Source organism: Numenius arquata, chromosome 25 (assembly GCF_964106895.1).
Source record: "Numenius arquata chromosome 25, bNumArq3.hap1.1, whole genome shotgun sequence".
NCBI lineage: Eukaryota > Metazoa > Chordata > Aves > Charadriiformes > Scolopacidae > Numenius > Numenius arquata.
In genome coordinates this window covers 5944629-5959842 of record NC_133600.1, presented here as the reverse complement: position 1 = coordinate 5959842, position 15214 = coordinate 5944629, and the positions used below count along the sequence as shown (strand labels likewise).

The window sequence follows — 15214 nt, the reverse complement described above, 5'->3', positions numbered from 1 at the left end:
GTGGGCAACGGTGGCCACCCCGGCGAGGGGAGACCTCCTCCCCAAACGGGCGGGGAGCGATGCCCGGGCCCCGGCGCGACCACTGCTCGGTGCCGGCGGGAGGGGACCCGGGCGGGTGATGGGCTCAGGGCCCGGGCCCGGGCGGGGGCGACGGGCGGCTCCGGAGCTCGGGGACACGGCGGGACCGGAGGGAGCCGAGGCGGTGGCTCCGCTTAGTGGCACCGGGGAGAAAGGCAGGGGGGGACTGGGGCTGCCGCTGCCGCCACCATCCCCGCCACCCCTGCCACGGCCACTGCCACCGCACCCCGGCCCTCACCGGAGCTCCCCTCGGGGCAGGGGTGTCCCCCCGGGGGCCCCCGCCCGGTGCTGCTGGTCCTGACCCCGCTGTCCTCACCCTCACCAAACTCACGGGGGATGCTCAGCTCCGCGGCCCCGGGGCACCCACCGAGCCGGCACCCACTGGCACGGTCCCCCCGCAGCCGGGCGGGGATCCCCAGTCTGGGGGGGCTGGGGTCAGGCCGGGGCGCTGCCGCATGTGCCAGAGCCTTCACGTGCCAAGAACCGGATTCGGTTTTGGCTTTGAAAAGAGCAGCGCAGAAATCCCCCGCGGCGGGTGCCAGGTCCGGCAGCTGGGACAGGCTGTTTCCTCCCTCCCGCCCTGTTTGTGCTGGGAACTTTTGACCCCCTTTTATAAACCGAATATTTAAAAACACTCGGCTTACACTGCGGAAACCCCCCCGGCTTCCCCTGCGCTGCCCCTTCCTGCCCCCCCACCTCCCCAAAGCTGGACATAAAAGCGAGTCCCAGCCCCGGCCCCGGCCGAGCAGCGTCTGCCCCACAGAGCCCACGGACCCCACCGCCGGGCTCCACGGCAGCCATGGGGCTGAGTCCTGCTCCCGTCCTTGTCCTCGCTCTGCTCCTGCTGCTGGGGGCCATGGTGAACGGTGAGCGCACCCCCCCCAGGGGACGGGGACAGGTTGGGGCAGTGACATCCCCAGCACAGGGGGAGGGAGGGTCCTGCCCAGCCCCCCAATTCCTGCTTCCATCGGCAGCCGGGTGCTGTGGTGGGCCATGGGGAGGGGTCCAGAGATGCCGGGGGGGACCACTGGTGTGACCCTCCCCACACGATGCCCACCTCACCCGGCCTCTCTCTCCCGTGTGACAGGGCAGCCCCGGGGACGCATCCTGGGGGGCTACGAGGCCAAGCCCCACCTGAGGCCCTACATGGCCTCGCTGCAGCTGGATGGGGAGCATGTCTGCGGGGGCTTCCTCATCGCTGAGCAGTGGGTGCTGAGTGCTGCCCACTGCACCGAGGAGACGTGAGTGCCGGGGCGGGGGGGGTGTCAGTGCAGGGGCTGCTCCATGCTGGGGGGGCTGACAGACTCAGGCCACATCCTGCTCCATACCGAGACCCTGGCATCTGGGCACCGGTCACCCCCGGGAGGTCCCAGCACTCCGTGGAAGGCTCTCTGGCACCCCATTTCCATGGCTGGGTGCAGTGACACCCCCAGCTCCACGCGCCCCACGGGGTGGGCAGAGTCCCCGTGCCCCACGCGCTGCCTCTCTTCCAGGGACGGCAGAGTCTTCCAGGTGCTCCTGGGCGCCCACTCCCTCACGGAGCCAGAGCCCCACAAACGCCTGTACCGGGTGCGCGCCCAGTTCCCCCACCCCGGCAGCAACATCCACAACAACAAGGACGACCTCCTCCTCCTCCAGGTGGGCTCGGGGCCGCTGGGACCCCAGCCGGGACCCTCCTCCTCCCTGCAAATCCCTCTGCCCCTTGGGACCCCCCAGGGTCACTGACCATGGCGGGAGGAAACCCTTGAGGGGACTGCTTGGCCCCCCCCATCCCTCTTTCCCCATCCCATGGGTCCATTCCTCCTTCCTCCACCCAAGACCTTTGGGCTGCATCCAAATGACTCCGTTTTCCCCGGGTCCTCGTGGCTGCGGCTCCGGCTGTGTCCCGGGGGCTGCCGGGGGACAGTGAAGCCTTGAGCCTGGCGGGGGCCAGGGTAGTCCTGGTGTCGGGGCTGGGCTTGCCATGCCCCGCTGGGTCGGGGGCCATATCCAGCCCCCGCTGACCCAGGTCCCCTCTTGGTTTGTGGCAGCTGGAGGAGAAAGCGGAGCTCAACGCGGCTGTGCAGGTGCTGCCATTCCAGCGGGAGGACAGGGACGTGGCAGCTGACACGGTGTGCGACGTGGCGGGCTGGGGCACCATCACCCACAGCGGCCGCCGGCCGGACAAGCTCTACCAGGTGGAGCGGCCGGTGATCAGCCGCGACGTCTGCAACCACCGCACCCGCCACGACCACACCATCACCGAGAAGATGATGTGCACCGACTCCCGCAGGAGGGACACCTGCAAGGTACCACTCGCCCCCGTCTCCCGCCCCCTCCTTTCCTGGACACACCTCGGCCGGACCCATGGGCTGGGAACCCCCTCAGGTGTCTGGGAGCAGGGCAGGCGGTGGGGAGACCTGCAGCCTGGAGGAGGTGAGGGTGTGGGGCTGCACCCCCAGAGTGATAGGGGCTCCTTGCCCTGTGCTGGGTGCTGCAAAGCAGCTCTTGTGAGTCTGGAGGTGGGGATGAGGCCACGGGCACAACCCCATGTGCCCCAAGGGCACCCACCGATGGGTCTGCTGGGATGACAGGGGCCACCCTGAAAGCCCCCTCACCTGCCCCACCACGTCCCGGCAGAGCCAGGGATCTGGGCTGTCAGCCGAGCAAGGAGAGGAGCCAGGGCTGGTGAGGGACAGGGGTGACCCCGACCCACAGCTCCTGCGGGTGAAACCCATGGCTGAGAGTACCTGTGCCCCACCGAGCCCCAGCTCCGTGGGGGGGAGATGGAGCCACGAATCCTGGTCATCGCTGACGAGCCTTGGTTCCACAGGGAGACTCCGGTGGCCCCCTGGTCTGCAGCGGGGTGGCCGAGGGGGTGGTCACTGCCGGCTCCCGCGTCTGCGGCAACTACAAGAAACCTGCCATCTACACCCGCATCGCCCCGTACGCGGCCTGGATCGACAGCGTCATGGCCTCCGCGGCCGGGGAGGGGGACACGCACTGAGCCGTCCCCAGGGACCCGGCTCCACACCACGGCTTGCTGCTGCCGGCATGGCCAGAGCACCCACACTGCCGCCCGGGGAGAGCCCCACCGTCGAGCACGGGGGGCTGCCACTGACCCCCCCAAAGCACCACCCCACGCCAGAAGGAAGACTGGGCTGGGAGAGCACCAAGAAACTGGGGGACATGGGTCCCCGGCCATGGCCTCCCCTGGCAAAGTGTGGGGCCCGGCTGGGGGAGGGCGGGGGGTCAGAGCCCCCCGCGCTGGTGGAAGGCACAGGCTTTGCTGACCGCGCCATAACGCTGACCGCGACCCGCTGCAATAAAGCCATGATGATTCCTGCAGGCAGGACCGTGGCGGGGTCTGCGTGGGAGCCCCTGCCCGGGGCGGGGGGGCACAGGCAGCAGCAGGAGGAGCTGGACATGGGGGGGGGGGGGAGATGATGAGGCTGAGCCTGTGGGGACGGTGCAGCCAGGACCCCCCCATGCTCCCCTCCGCGACCACATTTGGAGGGACCGCCATCCCCTCCTGCGCCGTATGCTGAGACCCCCAAACTCACTGCTGTGGGTTCTCGGCCCCAGCTCTGCCCCGGAGCAGGCTCTCCTGGTGGGGCACACCGCCCCCCCAGCACCTCTCCCACCCCCGAGCACCCCCAGCCCATCAGCCCCGGGGGGAGCAGGGGACACCTCCTGTGGCGGGGTGACGATAAGGCGCGGAGCGGGGCCTCCCGCAGAGCCGTTGTGCGGCCATTCCTTAGAGCAGGACCTGCAAAGCGCCGATGAGGCAAAGGGCGGCACCGGCCCCGCGGCGGGGGGCAACCAGGCCGGGCAGGACCCGTGCCAGGACCCTCCATCCCCGTCCCCGGGGCCATGGAAGGGCAAAGGGGGCTGGGGTGGGAGACGCCTGCACTCGGCTCGGGGCCTGTGCCCGTTTTCAGGGGGGAGGCAGAGCCCCCCTTCCTCTTGCCACTGCAGGAGAGACCCCCTCCAGCCCCGGGAGACTCCGGCACCGCCACTGCCCTGGCAGGTCCTTGTCCTGTGTCCCCCGTGGTGGCAGGGCCAGCGGGCAGAGGGGCCCCCTGCCCTCCCACAGACGGGGGTCCCCAGGCCCTGGAGGGAGGGGGGTCAGGGCGAAGGCAGGAAGGAGCAGACAGGGAACCACGAGACCTTTCCAGGGTCCCCATCCCGGGAGCGGGGCAGTGGGATGAGGAGCCATGGACACGGGGCAGGATGGGGTGATGGGGCGACGGGGCAGGCCAGAGCTCAGCCGGTGCCTCCAGGAGCTGCTCCCAGCCCCCCGGGTCCATGGGGGGTGAGAGGCGACGGGGGGACACGAGCTCCCGTCCTCCCGCAGAGGCCGCCCGGTCCCCGCAGCGAGGCAGCAGCCATCAAACATTAAATAACCCCAAACCCCTTCTCCGAGAAAGGGGAGATTAACGAGGGCCCGGGTTGATTACTGTTTTACTTGCAGGGGAAAGGAGCCTTAACAAGAAGTTGTAGTTTCCTAATTAGCCATTTGATTTTCCTTAATTACCAGAAGAATAGCAAGGCAGAGACCAGCTCCGTACAGCAGAACATTAAACGGAGCTGAGAGACAAGCTCTTTGCCACAGCTCAATTTTTCACTAATAAATGAAATGCAGTTCCAGAGGGAAGGGAATACACAGAAATCGGCGTGTTCTCTCCCCGGAACGGTCTCTGGGGACTGAAATGGCTCTCTGGAGCCTCCTGCTCCAGCCCCGATGCCAGAGGCCACCAGCCATCGAGCAGCCAGGCTCCCACGGACAGGTCCTGCCCCACTTAGGCTTCCAGCCTGTGCCAGCCCCACGCCCGGACAAACCCGGAGCAACCGCTCCAAGGAGCTTCCACCGTCTGTAAGTGCCAGAGCTGATGGGGCCAAGGCAGCCACAGCCCACTGGCCGGGGGGCTGCAGGGCTCCCCTCGGCAATGGAAAGCCCACCCCATGGACCAACGGGCCCTAGAGAGTGCAGCAAGCAGAGACCAGTAGCCAGGGCATCCATCCCAAGAGCAAACAGCCAGGGATGCCACATCCCACAGGTCCCACAGCGTTAGCACCGTTAGTTTGCAATTTCTGACCAACAAGGACGCTGGGTGAGGTGGCTGCTCAGCACCAGCTGATGCTGGAGATTCACAACCATCCCAATGAGCTGATGTCTTCTCCTCCTGTGTCCACAGTAATCTGACAGAAGCAAGTAATGTTAATTTCCCTTCCAATTTTGCCAATGACAGCTCCTTTCCTAAGAGATGCAATTAACAGGCTTTCCCCCCTCGTCTGTTCCTGCATCAGGTGCTGCACGACCAAAGTCACACAAAAGACCACTGAAGTTTGCAAAAACAACCAACCATTCTGTACAAAATTAAGGGAACTTTTATTTACAAAAGAGGTGCTGGTTCAGTGAGAGTCGAGCAGAGGGTTTGCTCAGGGAGCAACAGTTCCTGTTCCCGCTGCTCCAGCCAGGGAAGCGATGGCTCTGATGGTGGTATCTCCATCAGAGGGGCAGGTTCTCTCAACGGAGGGAGAGGCGCAGGGGAACAGGGGGTTCCCAGCCCACGCGGCACTTCCCCAGCAGTGCAGCAAAGGACGAACACGAGGAACCAGGAATTCGCTCCCCTTTCACCAGGGACGTTGTCTGTTCACCCCCAGCCACCCCCGTCACCCCCCTCTGCCTGGGCAGGGGCTCAGGCCAGGGCCTGGACATGGGGGCTCTGGCCTCCCCAGGTGTTTCCCCACCAGGGCCCTCTGCCACCCCCTTCCCGCTCTGCCCTGCGAGAGAGGAAGAGCTCCCTCCCCGCTTTTGTACAGCAGGAGGATCAACGCAAGAAGAGCAGCAGCATCGCAGCCCGTCTTGCAGCCAGCGCTCTGGAGGGCTCAGAGGAGCTGCCGTCCCTTTGTCCCTGACACCTGCGGGGAAGGAAGCTCCAAGCTCTTCCATCCCCCCCTCAGGAGTAGCTGAGGGGCATCCTCCTCCACAGCCCCCCGCACAGGCAGTTCTTGATCCAGCGCTGCTCCCACTGCTTCACCGCCGTCACCTTGTTGGGCGATTTCAGCATCGTGACGCACCCGCACCTGGAACGAGAGGGAGCTGCAGCCGGGGCCGGGAGGGAATCTGCATGGAGCACCCAGGGAGCGAGGAATCCGGGGAGGAAACCAGCTTTTGTCATCTGCAGGGGATGTTTGTGAGCCCTAAAACCCAGCTGAAACCACGCGAGCAATTATCCGAAGGGAGGTTATCAGGTTGTCTTCAAGACAACAGCCCCCAGCTGCTATTTATACAGAAAACAGCAGACAGTCAGCTTGGAGAAACGATCTGCTACAGAGACTTTCTATTAAAACCAATAATTAAAGCTAATTCAATCACATGATGAGATGGATGTTTGCTCCCTGCACCATTGTTTTGAAATACAGGCTCTTTTGTGAGGGTGGCTGAAGAGGACGGCACAAAGGGACTTAGAACGCAAGCCTGGTTTGAAAGACGACCCAAAAATGGCACTGTGGATCCTGTGATTATTCCCTCTCACCAGCTCCTCTCCGAGAGCACAAGTAGTTTCATTTAAAGACCAGACCTGCTAAACGAGCTGAGGATCTCTCATCACTCCTACAGGCCAAATTCTGGTTCCATTTACGTGCGCAGCCCGACGGCTCTGGGGTTTTCCTGCTAAGGCAATCTCGTGTTTATCCCGGGATGCACAATCCAGCCCTTAGATGAAACCACTGGCAACGACGAACATGGCTAATTCTCACAGGGATGGGGGTACTTTGTGCCGGGCAAAGCAGTAAGACGTTTAACCTAACAGCCATACTGCAGTGACCCCACAGCGACGTGCTTTAAGGATCTCGGTTTTCCAGGATAGGGATTTGGATTTGCCTTAAACACAACCACAACAGCTTCCCCCCTGTGCCAGGGGCAGCGCCAAACACACCAAAAGCCTTGTTATAGAAGCAGCCTTTCCTCCTGCAGCCGCAGTGAGCATGAAATGTTACTGGGATACCAGCGAGGGTGGGAAACAGAGACTGAAAGAGCTTTTGAATGACAAAAGGCAGAGTTTGGGTTTCTGCCAGGGCCTCCTCCCGGAGGGATGGCGCTGGTGGCTCACCTGGTGCAGGACTTGCATTCCTCCGTTGGGTACGCGCCCAAATGAAGCCGCCTCAGATGATCGATTTTGGGCTGTCCGGGTGCCCTGGGGAGGAAGAAGAAGGGGAATGTTCTAGAATATTGCTTTCTAAAAGCTGTTTCCAGGACGGCGAGCAGTGTTTCAGTGGCCAGCATGACACGGGCTTTGACTACCCAGTCCCCGAGCACCAGGGGACTCAGGACCACACTGACATGAACCCAATCACAAACTAGAGCTTTCCCTCCACTCCATTTGCCTTCTCTTTTCAACACTTTAAATCCCCACCACATTCCAAGTTAAGAAATGAATTCAGCAGAGCAGAGAGAACAAACAGCTCTTGGGTCACGCCTGCGAGTGGATGAGCCAAAAACCGCAGGCTTTTGTCGCAAACACACTGACCTCTCCCAGCTGCAGAGATCCCAAAGCCACCCCTTCCCACTGCACCACTGGCTCCTTTAGGCCTCTGTACCTGACAAAGGCATCGAACTGGGAAGAGACAGTGTGACCAACAAGCCCAGGAGCTTTCCCGAACTGCAGCCGGACCAGCTGCTTGTTCTGCAGTTTGCTGATAATGCCGTCGTTGATGGGCAACCAGTCAATATTGGGAATGAGCAGCTGGCTGGGGAGGAGGCAGCACTCGTCTATCAGGGTATCATCTGGCTCCGTTATGTGATTTTCCTCACGACCTGCGTGGAAAATAAAGCAAAGAGAGAGAATCAGCAGGATCTTTACATTTCTCATTTAGAGATTGGGGGAACTGCACAGTTTCCTCCTCCACCCGCCAACACAGCACTGAAAACAATAAACTTGGCAGCTGTAACTTGCCCTTTCTAAACACTCCAGGCATGCTCAGAGCTCACTCCCTGCAATTATTCTTTTCACACACAATCCACATCAAGGAGGGATTCTTTTGTTCGGGGAGACCAGCAAACACTTACAGCACAGCCAGAGCTTCGTCAGGAGCCTAAAGAGGAGGGACATGCTGTCCTGGGTGTCGGAGGTCGCTGTGTAGACGGGGAGGCAGCTGGGCTTCAACAGCCCCCAGATCCGGATCACCACCATCAGCTCCCTGAACATGCCCAGGGAGGCTCCATCCCGCAGGAAGCTGTGTCCTGGCCGCACTGGGGAGCCCTGCCAGGGGGAAAACAGCCGAGATTTGGATTTCCATGCAGCTGCCGGAGCCACTGCTCCGTTTTCAGACAACCCCTCTTTTCGAGCGCCGCAAGCCCGCAACGTGCTCTGCCAGAGGCCGCCAGGGAGGCCTGAGGCACACGGGGGCTCAGGAGAAGCTTAGACAAGTCACACAGCTACTGAGCTGCTTCTCTGAACGTCACTGCTGGTCCATCACCAACTCCCAGACGGGCACAGAACGGCCCATTTTGTGTTTCTGCTGTTTCTTACACTCTTCTCCCCAGTGTCGGTTTCAACAGGACACTGGGGTCATCTGTGACTCGGCCAAAGCCACCCAAACACTGCACACAGGTGTTTTTTTGCCCCTCTGGCCCATTCCCAGCCTCCAGGCCCTCACCTGGTTGGGCAGACTGGCCAGCAGGTACAACACAAAGTCCCCCACCCACTGGATGAGCTGCTGCAGGGACTGCAGCGTGGTCATCTCCAGGACAAACTCCTCTGTCTTCAGGTTAATCATCACCTTGTCAATGTCTGAAACGGAAGTGAGACATCTCTTGGCTCAGGAAGAAGATGGATCCAAACTTCACCCCTGTCCCTGCTGCGCCAGGAGAGGTCACCCTCCTCTTCCTCAAACCCCGGGAGTTACTATGAGACCCTGACACTTTATATTGAACCTAAAAGGGGAAGGATCTGACCCAAACCACTCCGAAGGCAGTGCCCAATGTGAGCAATCGCTACCTATATCCGTGATCTTGGAGCAGATCTCAGTGAGTCGGTCCCCGGGGCTCTTGTCTGGGGTGTTCAGGAAGTGGGGGCGCAGCAGGGATTTCAGGGTGCAGCTAATGGCGATGAGGAAGAGCTTGGCGTGGTAGTCGCAGACACGGGCTATGGTGCTGGAGGAGAGCTTGCAGAGAGACGCCTTCATGGCAACGATGCGCGTGGAGAGGACCTGATTGACGGAGAGACACCACGAAAAATACAGAAGTAAAGGCAGAATTAGAATAAGCTCATTAAAGCAAGCTGCTTTATTCTCTACTCTCTGTTCTTGCCACATGAATGACAGCAATAGTGGATGCTGTTCTGTGCATGTACAAACAGTGCTCCTGTTCCCAGAATCTCTGCCAAAAATAGACTTCTCCATCTCACAAGAAGCTTCCAACAGGTAGAGACCCATTAATATTAGTGACAATGAACACGGTTTAACTGGAGGCTCTTCACACCTTGAGTGCTGCTCGAGTAGCGTAGAGACAGCGCATCCAGGCAGAGCCGTCTGCCTCCCGAGCGCTGGCAAGGACTACTCCCTCCTCCCGGTCACCAAGCCCCACCGTGTGCCCACCCTCTGCAGTGAGCCCCCCCAGACCTGCTGCAGGGCTGCGTTCTGGCGCATGTACTCCTCGTGCAGCTTCTCCACCAGATTCTGCACCATGTTGGGCTGGACGTGGAGCAGGATGTCCCACCAGTCGTAGCCGGTCACCATGCAATACTCCAGCAGGAACAGCAGGTGACGGAGGGACATGTTCATGTCCAGCACGTGGCCCATGGAGGGGGAGATACGGAGCATGCTCAGCTGAAGGGAGGAGGCAACAGAAAATCTGCATCAAGAACTGGATGGAAAACATTCCACAGAGCTGTAACACAACACAGGGCCAACTGCTCCTCGACCCCAACCCACAGATACAATTGCTGCACCAACAGGATACACCCCTTCTTGTTTAACATGGATCACCCAGCTGGAAGTAACATTCCCAGCATTTTCCTGGGCAATCCATCACCTCTTGGAGAGACAAAGAGAGAGCCTGGGTGAGAAGACCAGAGCACAATACCTTCCCGTGACTGTCGATGCCAGCCAAGGCCAGAGACGTCCAGGAGAGCTGCATGGCTTTGAAGTGAACCAGGGGACCAGCAGTTCGCTGCCTTTTGATGGTCTGCTCGTCCACCGGGCGCTGGGAGGAGGAGCCGTAGAAGACAGCCATCATTTGCAGGGACAGGCGATGAACAATGTGGACGCTGCCATCGTGAAAAGCCAAAGCCAGACCTGGGGAGAGAAGACACCCGAGGCTGAGAGACTGCTCCCCTGTAACCATACCGTTTATTCTGAATTCTTCCTCCGGCTACACAGCTCAGAAGATGAAGAAGGGAAAGTTTCAGGCAAAAGCTACACATTTAGGAGAAAGACAATGGACACTCCTTACCCAATCCAGGGAAGAATTTGGTGTCATTTGCCACCTTCAGATCGGTGTTGGTCAGGGAGATGGGCAACTTGGGCAGGGCCACAGCTGAGACCCGATCCAAGTCGTTGGTGGCAGAGAGAATCCGCCACTTCAGTATCATGGGCTGCTTGTCACCAACTGTGAAAAATAAGTAACGTGAGACATCTCTCCCCAAAGAGATCAGAAAATACACCCCCCACCCATTCCTGCCCCCCTCCTCCTCCCCAACCAAGCAGGATTACAGATCACGCACTGAGTATTTGTTCATTCCACCAGATCCGTGTATTTCCCTCGTATTTCCCTATTTTTTTTCTGACCTCAGTAATTGTACAAACAACGGCTTGTTTTGCTAAGTCTCTTTTGATGGAAGGCTCTGCTGCTAGCAATTAAAAAAAATCCTTATGTACAATAATTCTTTATATTTCACTGGAACAAACTGCATAATTTGATTTTGTTCTATCTGAGATCAGGTGCAAACCCAGGAAGACTGGACAGCCCGATGGAACTAGCGCTGCTGCATGATCTGTTTCCTTCAGACAGCTCAGCTCGCTCGGTTCTCAGCGGGGAGAGCAGTTCCACAGCACAGCACAGAAAATGCCTTTTATTGAGTGAAAGTAACAATCAAACCACTTCCTGGAAACCAGCAATTTTCTGCCTAAGATGCAAACAGATGGAACAGAGCATGTGACTGAGAACACCTGAAAAACAAATACAGGATTCTGGATAACCCCATATATGTGATAATGGCTGTGAGCACCTGTCCTGCGTTCTCACTTAGTCCTCGCTCCTATTTTTAAGAATGTCCAGTGCAGAAACTCACCCACAGGGGAGATTTGCTGGAAAATGTTATTGACCGGCAAACCCTCCTTCCGCAGAGACCAGCACTCCACGATGCTGCTGTTCTGGTTGGAAGCACAAAGCAGCACCTGCAAAGCAGAGACCCACGCTGCGGCCACGTGCCCCGACTCTGCAATGGGGAAAGACACTGTCCCCTCGCGTTTTCCACCCCTCTCTCTCTGCTCCATTTCGAGGCTCCTTCTAATTAATTTCTATTCCACCAGTGAAAAGCAGAGGGTGGTATCGGCAATACGTAACGGCAAAGTCCCCAGCTGCAGCTGGAAGGAAAGAGAGGCAGAACTCTGCCACGTGCTGTCACAGCCTCTGCCTCACCACATCACAAACCATCTCGTCTCCCGCCAGCCTGTGACCTGCTGATGCCACTCACACATGTGGGGAACTAAACGGAAAGGGAAGGGCAGGAACCGAACCGAGCGCAAAGTCGGAGCAGGCACCGTGTCCAACACGGCACTGCGTCCCAGACAGGGGAGGGAAGAGCAGTTCGGCCTCACCGAACCACTTTGCTTTCCAGAATCGCATTATCAATCCCCTGGCAAATAGAGTTAAGCCACTAAGTTAAGTCACGCAGATGAAGAGCTCCAAGTGTTCTGGAGAGGGGCTGCTTTGAAGCCAAGACCAAAAGATGAAAGACTTCCCATCCCAGAACCTCCTGGACAGCCCAGCAGAGCTTCCCTAACAGCCAGTGCCAGAGCCGGAAAATAAACAAAGCAAAGCATAATCAGGCTAACGAAGGACCGGGCTTTTCCAGGAACTGGAGGGCTCAGCCATTACACCCCTTTAAGTGCAGCCTGCGTGACAGCACCACTTCCAGAAACAGCAGCTAGAAACGCAAAGGGCATCTCAGGACGCTGTCGTTCACCTCCAGAGCCATGTGGGGAAGCCAAAGGTGGCGCAAACAGCTCTTTCCTTGCTGCTACTCATTTAACTCCTACTTGCTTTAACAGCATCTGCTCACCTGCTCTGACATGTCCCGGGCAAGGAATTTCAGGTGAGTGATCGCTGGGTACTTGTCTTTGCGGGCAGGGTCCGTGGTGCAGCGCATGAAGAGGGAAGGCAGGATTTCGGTGTCTATTTTGCATTTCTCATTCACCACGCTGACGCAGACTTTGTAGAACTGGACAGGGGAGGTGCTGCTGCCATCGGACGTGGCCACCACGATGTTCCCCCCACCCGTGAAGGCAACATCAGCCAAGGCGACGCGACAGCGGAGGCGGCACAGGCTCTCTGTGGACGTCAGCACCTGCCCGTTGGGCTTGAGGAGGGAGACCGTCACCAGCCCACTGATGGTCACAGCAATCCAGCCCTCCATGGGCTTCCCGCCAAACAGCGTCAGCGATGGAGAGAACTTGACCCTGGAAAACTTCTCGCCAAAGTTTGACGCTCCAGACTGTGAACAAAGGTCCACAACACAAAGACGTTTGCACCCGATGCCCCCAGCGCGCTCCAGACCGTGGAGCTCTCCTCATTAAGCCACTGCAGAGCTAAAGGGTCTAACGAGGGCACCGAGCTCCCACACCCAGCCCTGCTACATGACCCCGGAGAGGCCCCTTTGCCCCAGGCCAGAGTGGTCCCAGCCCCACAGGAACACGCCAGCCCCTCGGGAAATCTCTCCGAGCACCCAACAGAGCTCCAGCCTCACATATGGGGACTGACACTCCCTTTCCCTTTCCGGGGCCAAATCCAGCTCCGACACCCACCCGCTGCACAACCCTTCACATCCCTGGGCCTCGGGTTGTCCAGCACTAAAGAGAGGGAAAGGCTTCTCTCTGTGGGACACTCTAAGAGTTAATGACTAAAATAAAATTAAGTAGGTAACTTCTACTTGGCAGACTTGCACTTTTTGAGTGTGACAGAATTAGACACGTTCCTAAACAAGCCGCTTATCTCCACACACATACGGCTCCCATTCCCCAATCCCTGCATCAAACCTCAGGACCTTGAATACGTTTCTTCTAAAATACTACTGGTAGGCAAAGAAATGCTTTTATCTCCAAGGAACTTGAAGCACCAGACAGAGGAAAACACATTTAAAGCATTAAGAGAAACAAGGCATCCAACCCCCACTGAAATTGAGCAGGAACTAGGAATCTGACTTCTCTTTTTTCCTGGAAAACTTTCCCCACTCAACCTACCCAAGGCCACGGATGAAGCCCAGAGCAGAGGGAAACACAGACAGGGGTTTCCCAAGCTCTTTGCTCAGGACCAGGCCCAGCCTTCCCGACCAGATCCCCTGCAGAGCCGGGACAAACCTTTTCCACATGCAGCGCCAGCTTCACGCCGTTGTGCAGCCAGGACAGGGCCACAACCGGGTCCCCTTCCACCATGCTGCCCACCGTGTTCTCCCAGCTGTTGGCCAAGTGGTCGGTCATGCTCCAGCACTTGATGTGCCCGTCCGCGTCCGCCGAGAGCAGCCGGGAGCCTACAACAAGGGCACCTCGTAAGAACCAGGGGATACAGCCAAAAAATCAAGCCAGAAATCAAACCAGCCCAGTGTGTTCGGAATGGAGAGAGCCAATTCACGTCTGCAAAGCGACGGACAAAATCCCTCTCTGTGACAAACCGTGTACCCTTGTGCTAGGAAACACACACACACGAAGGGTGGGACAGCGGGTAACGAGGAGGGATCCAAGCTCACCTGACTGATCCCACTCCAAACACGTGATGACTTCAGTGTGGCCAGAGTTAACGGAATAGACGTCCCAGGGATGCTCAGTGTCGATGATATGGACCATATGGGTGAGATCTGCACAAAAAGGTAAGTGAGAGCCTCAGCTGGCGCAGGGCAAGGCAAAGAGTATTTTCCATCAAGCAATTTCAGGAAGGAAAACAACTGTGCTTGGCAACTCAGGCGAGGCACCAGATACCAGGGCAGAGCTTGCCCTGCTTTAGCAGAGAGAGAACCGCTCCCCAGCAAGGAAAACACCCAATAAATCTAAGGAGTGGAAGGGAAAGAAAGAGCGCAAGTTTCCTGTGTTGAAAGGTGAGAGATTTCAGGGAGAAGGTGAGAGATTTCAGGGTCAAAGCAAAGCACAGCCTCTCTGCGGTTCCCAGTGGCAGGACTTGCCTAAACACACCGTGAGTCTCCAGGAGACATTACCCAACCTTCCACAAGCACACCGTACCTTTTTCCTCCTCATTTTTGAGGTCTGTGGTGAAAGCGATGAGGTTACGGCAGGACCACGCGCACACTAAGGGAATGGAAGGGCAGTGGTTGCTCTTCGGCTTTTTCTCCCACTCGCAGACATAGGCCAAGTCCATGGCCTTGGGACCCCGCAGGGAGGGAACGGCCCTCGCTCCTCCCTGGAAGCAAGAAACGGCCAATCCCACGGGCGTCAGGCCGCAGGCAGAACCCCGGTCACACCGGCTCCCCACCGAGAAGCGCCCTCGGCACCCGGGGGGGGGCGGAAAGGGCAGCAGCCCCCGGCTCCCGAGGGGCAAACGGGGACCCCAGCCCCCAGCGGTGTGTCTGTGGGGGGGGAAGTGCGGCTCCCCGGAAGGCGGGTGGGAACAAGCCCCGCAGCGGGAGGCCCCGGCGCCCCCCGCGGCCTGTCCCTCACGGCGGGGGGAGCCGGGCCTGCCGGAGGGACGAGGCGAGGGAGGCCCCGCGGGGGGAGCAGAGGGCTCTGTCCGCCGAGGCACCGACTCAGCGGTGGGGGGACTGTGTATGGGGGTCCCGGTCCCTCACGGGGGGGTGGCGGGGGTGTGTGTTGGGGGGTGGGGGGGGTGTTCCGGTCTCTCACACGGGGGGGGGGGGACGGGACTGTACGGCCCAACTCACCGGCCCGCGCCACCGCCCGCCGCGTCCCAGGACCCCGCCCCGCC

General features: G+C 59.3%; 2 protein-coding genes across 2 annotated transcripts; one reads left to right on the top strand and one right to left on the bottom strand.

The window, feature by feature from the left end:
* The first annotated feature begins 827 nt into the window (after positions 1-827).
* On the top strand, positions 828-3406 carry LOC141475421 (complement factor D-like). Its single transcript, XM_074163790.1, has 5 exons — positions 828-944; positions 1166-1319; positions 1572-1716; positions 2109-2366; positions 2891-3406. Exons 1-5 carry the CDS (start codon positions 878-880, stop codon positions 3062-3064), a joined length of 798 nt encoding a protein of 265 aa, XP_074019891.1. The 5' UTR covers positions 828-877; the 3' UTR covers positions 3065-3406.
* Positions 3407-5429: 2023 nt separating this feature from the next.
* MED16 (mediator complex subunit 16) lies at positions 5430-14686 on the bottom strand. Its single transcript, XM_074163691.1, has 14 exons — positions 14515-14686; positions 14028-14135; positions 13642-13811; positions 12348-12779; positions 11355-11460; positions 10517-10672; positions 10148-10359; positions 9685-9891; positions 9063-9273; positions 8722-8855; positions 8132-8324; positions 7663-7879; positions 7176-7259; positions 5430-6147 (listed from the first exon to the last, which is right to left on the bottom strand). Exons 1-14 carry the CDS (start codon positions 14648-14650, stop codon positions 6021-6023), a joined length of 2493 nt encoding a protein of 830 aa, XP_074019792.1. The 5' UTR covers positions 14651-14686; the 3' UTR covers positions 5430-6020.
* Positions 14687-15214: the final 528 nt, after the last annotated feature.

What these genes read in the sequence shown, in the direction of transcription:
- MED16 (XM_074163691.1), bottom strand. Translation starts at nt 14,650, where the DNA reads ATGGACTTGGCCTATGTCTGCGAGTGGGAGAAAAAGCCGAAGAGCAAC. An exon ending in TTTGGAGTGGGATCAGTCAG is followed by an intron (nt 13,812 to 14,027) that starts GTGAGCTTGGAT and finishes CCCTTGTTGTAG; the next exon opens with GCTCCCGGCTGCTCTCGGCG. An exon ending in TGGCCAGTCTGCCCAACCAG is followed by an intron (nt 8,325 to 8,721) that starts GTGAGGGCCTGG and finishes TCCCCCTGGCAG; the next exon opens with GGCTCCCCAGTGCGGCCAGG.
- LOC141475421 (XM_074163790.1), top strand. Translation starts at nt 878, where the DNA reads ATGGGGCTGAGTCCTGCTCCCGTCCTTGTCCTCGCTCTGCTCCTGCTG. An exon ending in GCTGGGGGCCATGGTGAACG is followed by an intron (nt 945 to 1,165) that starts GTGAGCGCACCC and finishes CCCGTGTGACAG; the next exon opens with GGCAGCCCCGGGGACGCATC. An exon ending in GCAGGAGGGACACCTGCAAG is followed by an intron (nt 2,367 to 2,890) that starts GTACCACTCGCC and finishes TTGGTTCCACAG; the next exon opens with GGAGACTCCGGTGGCCCCCT.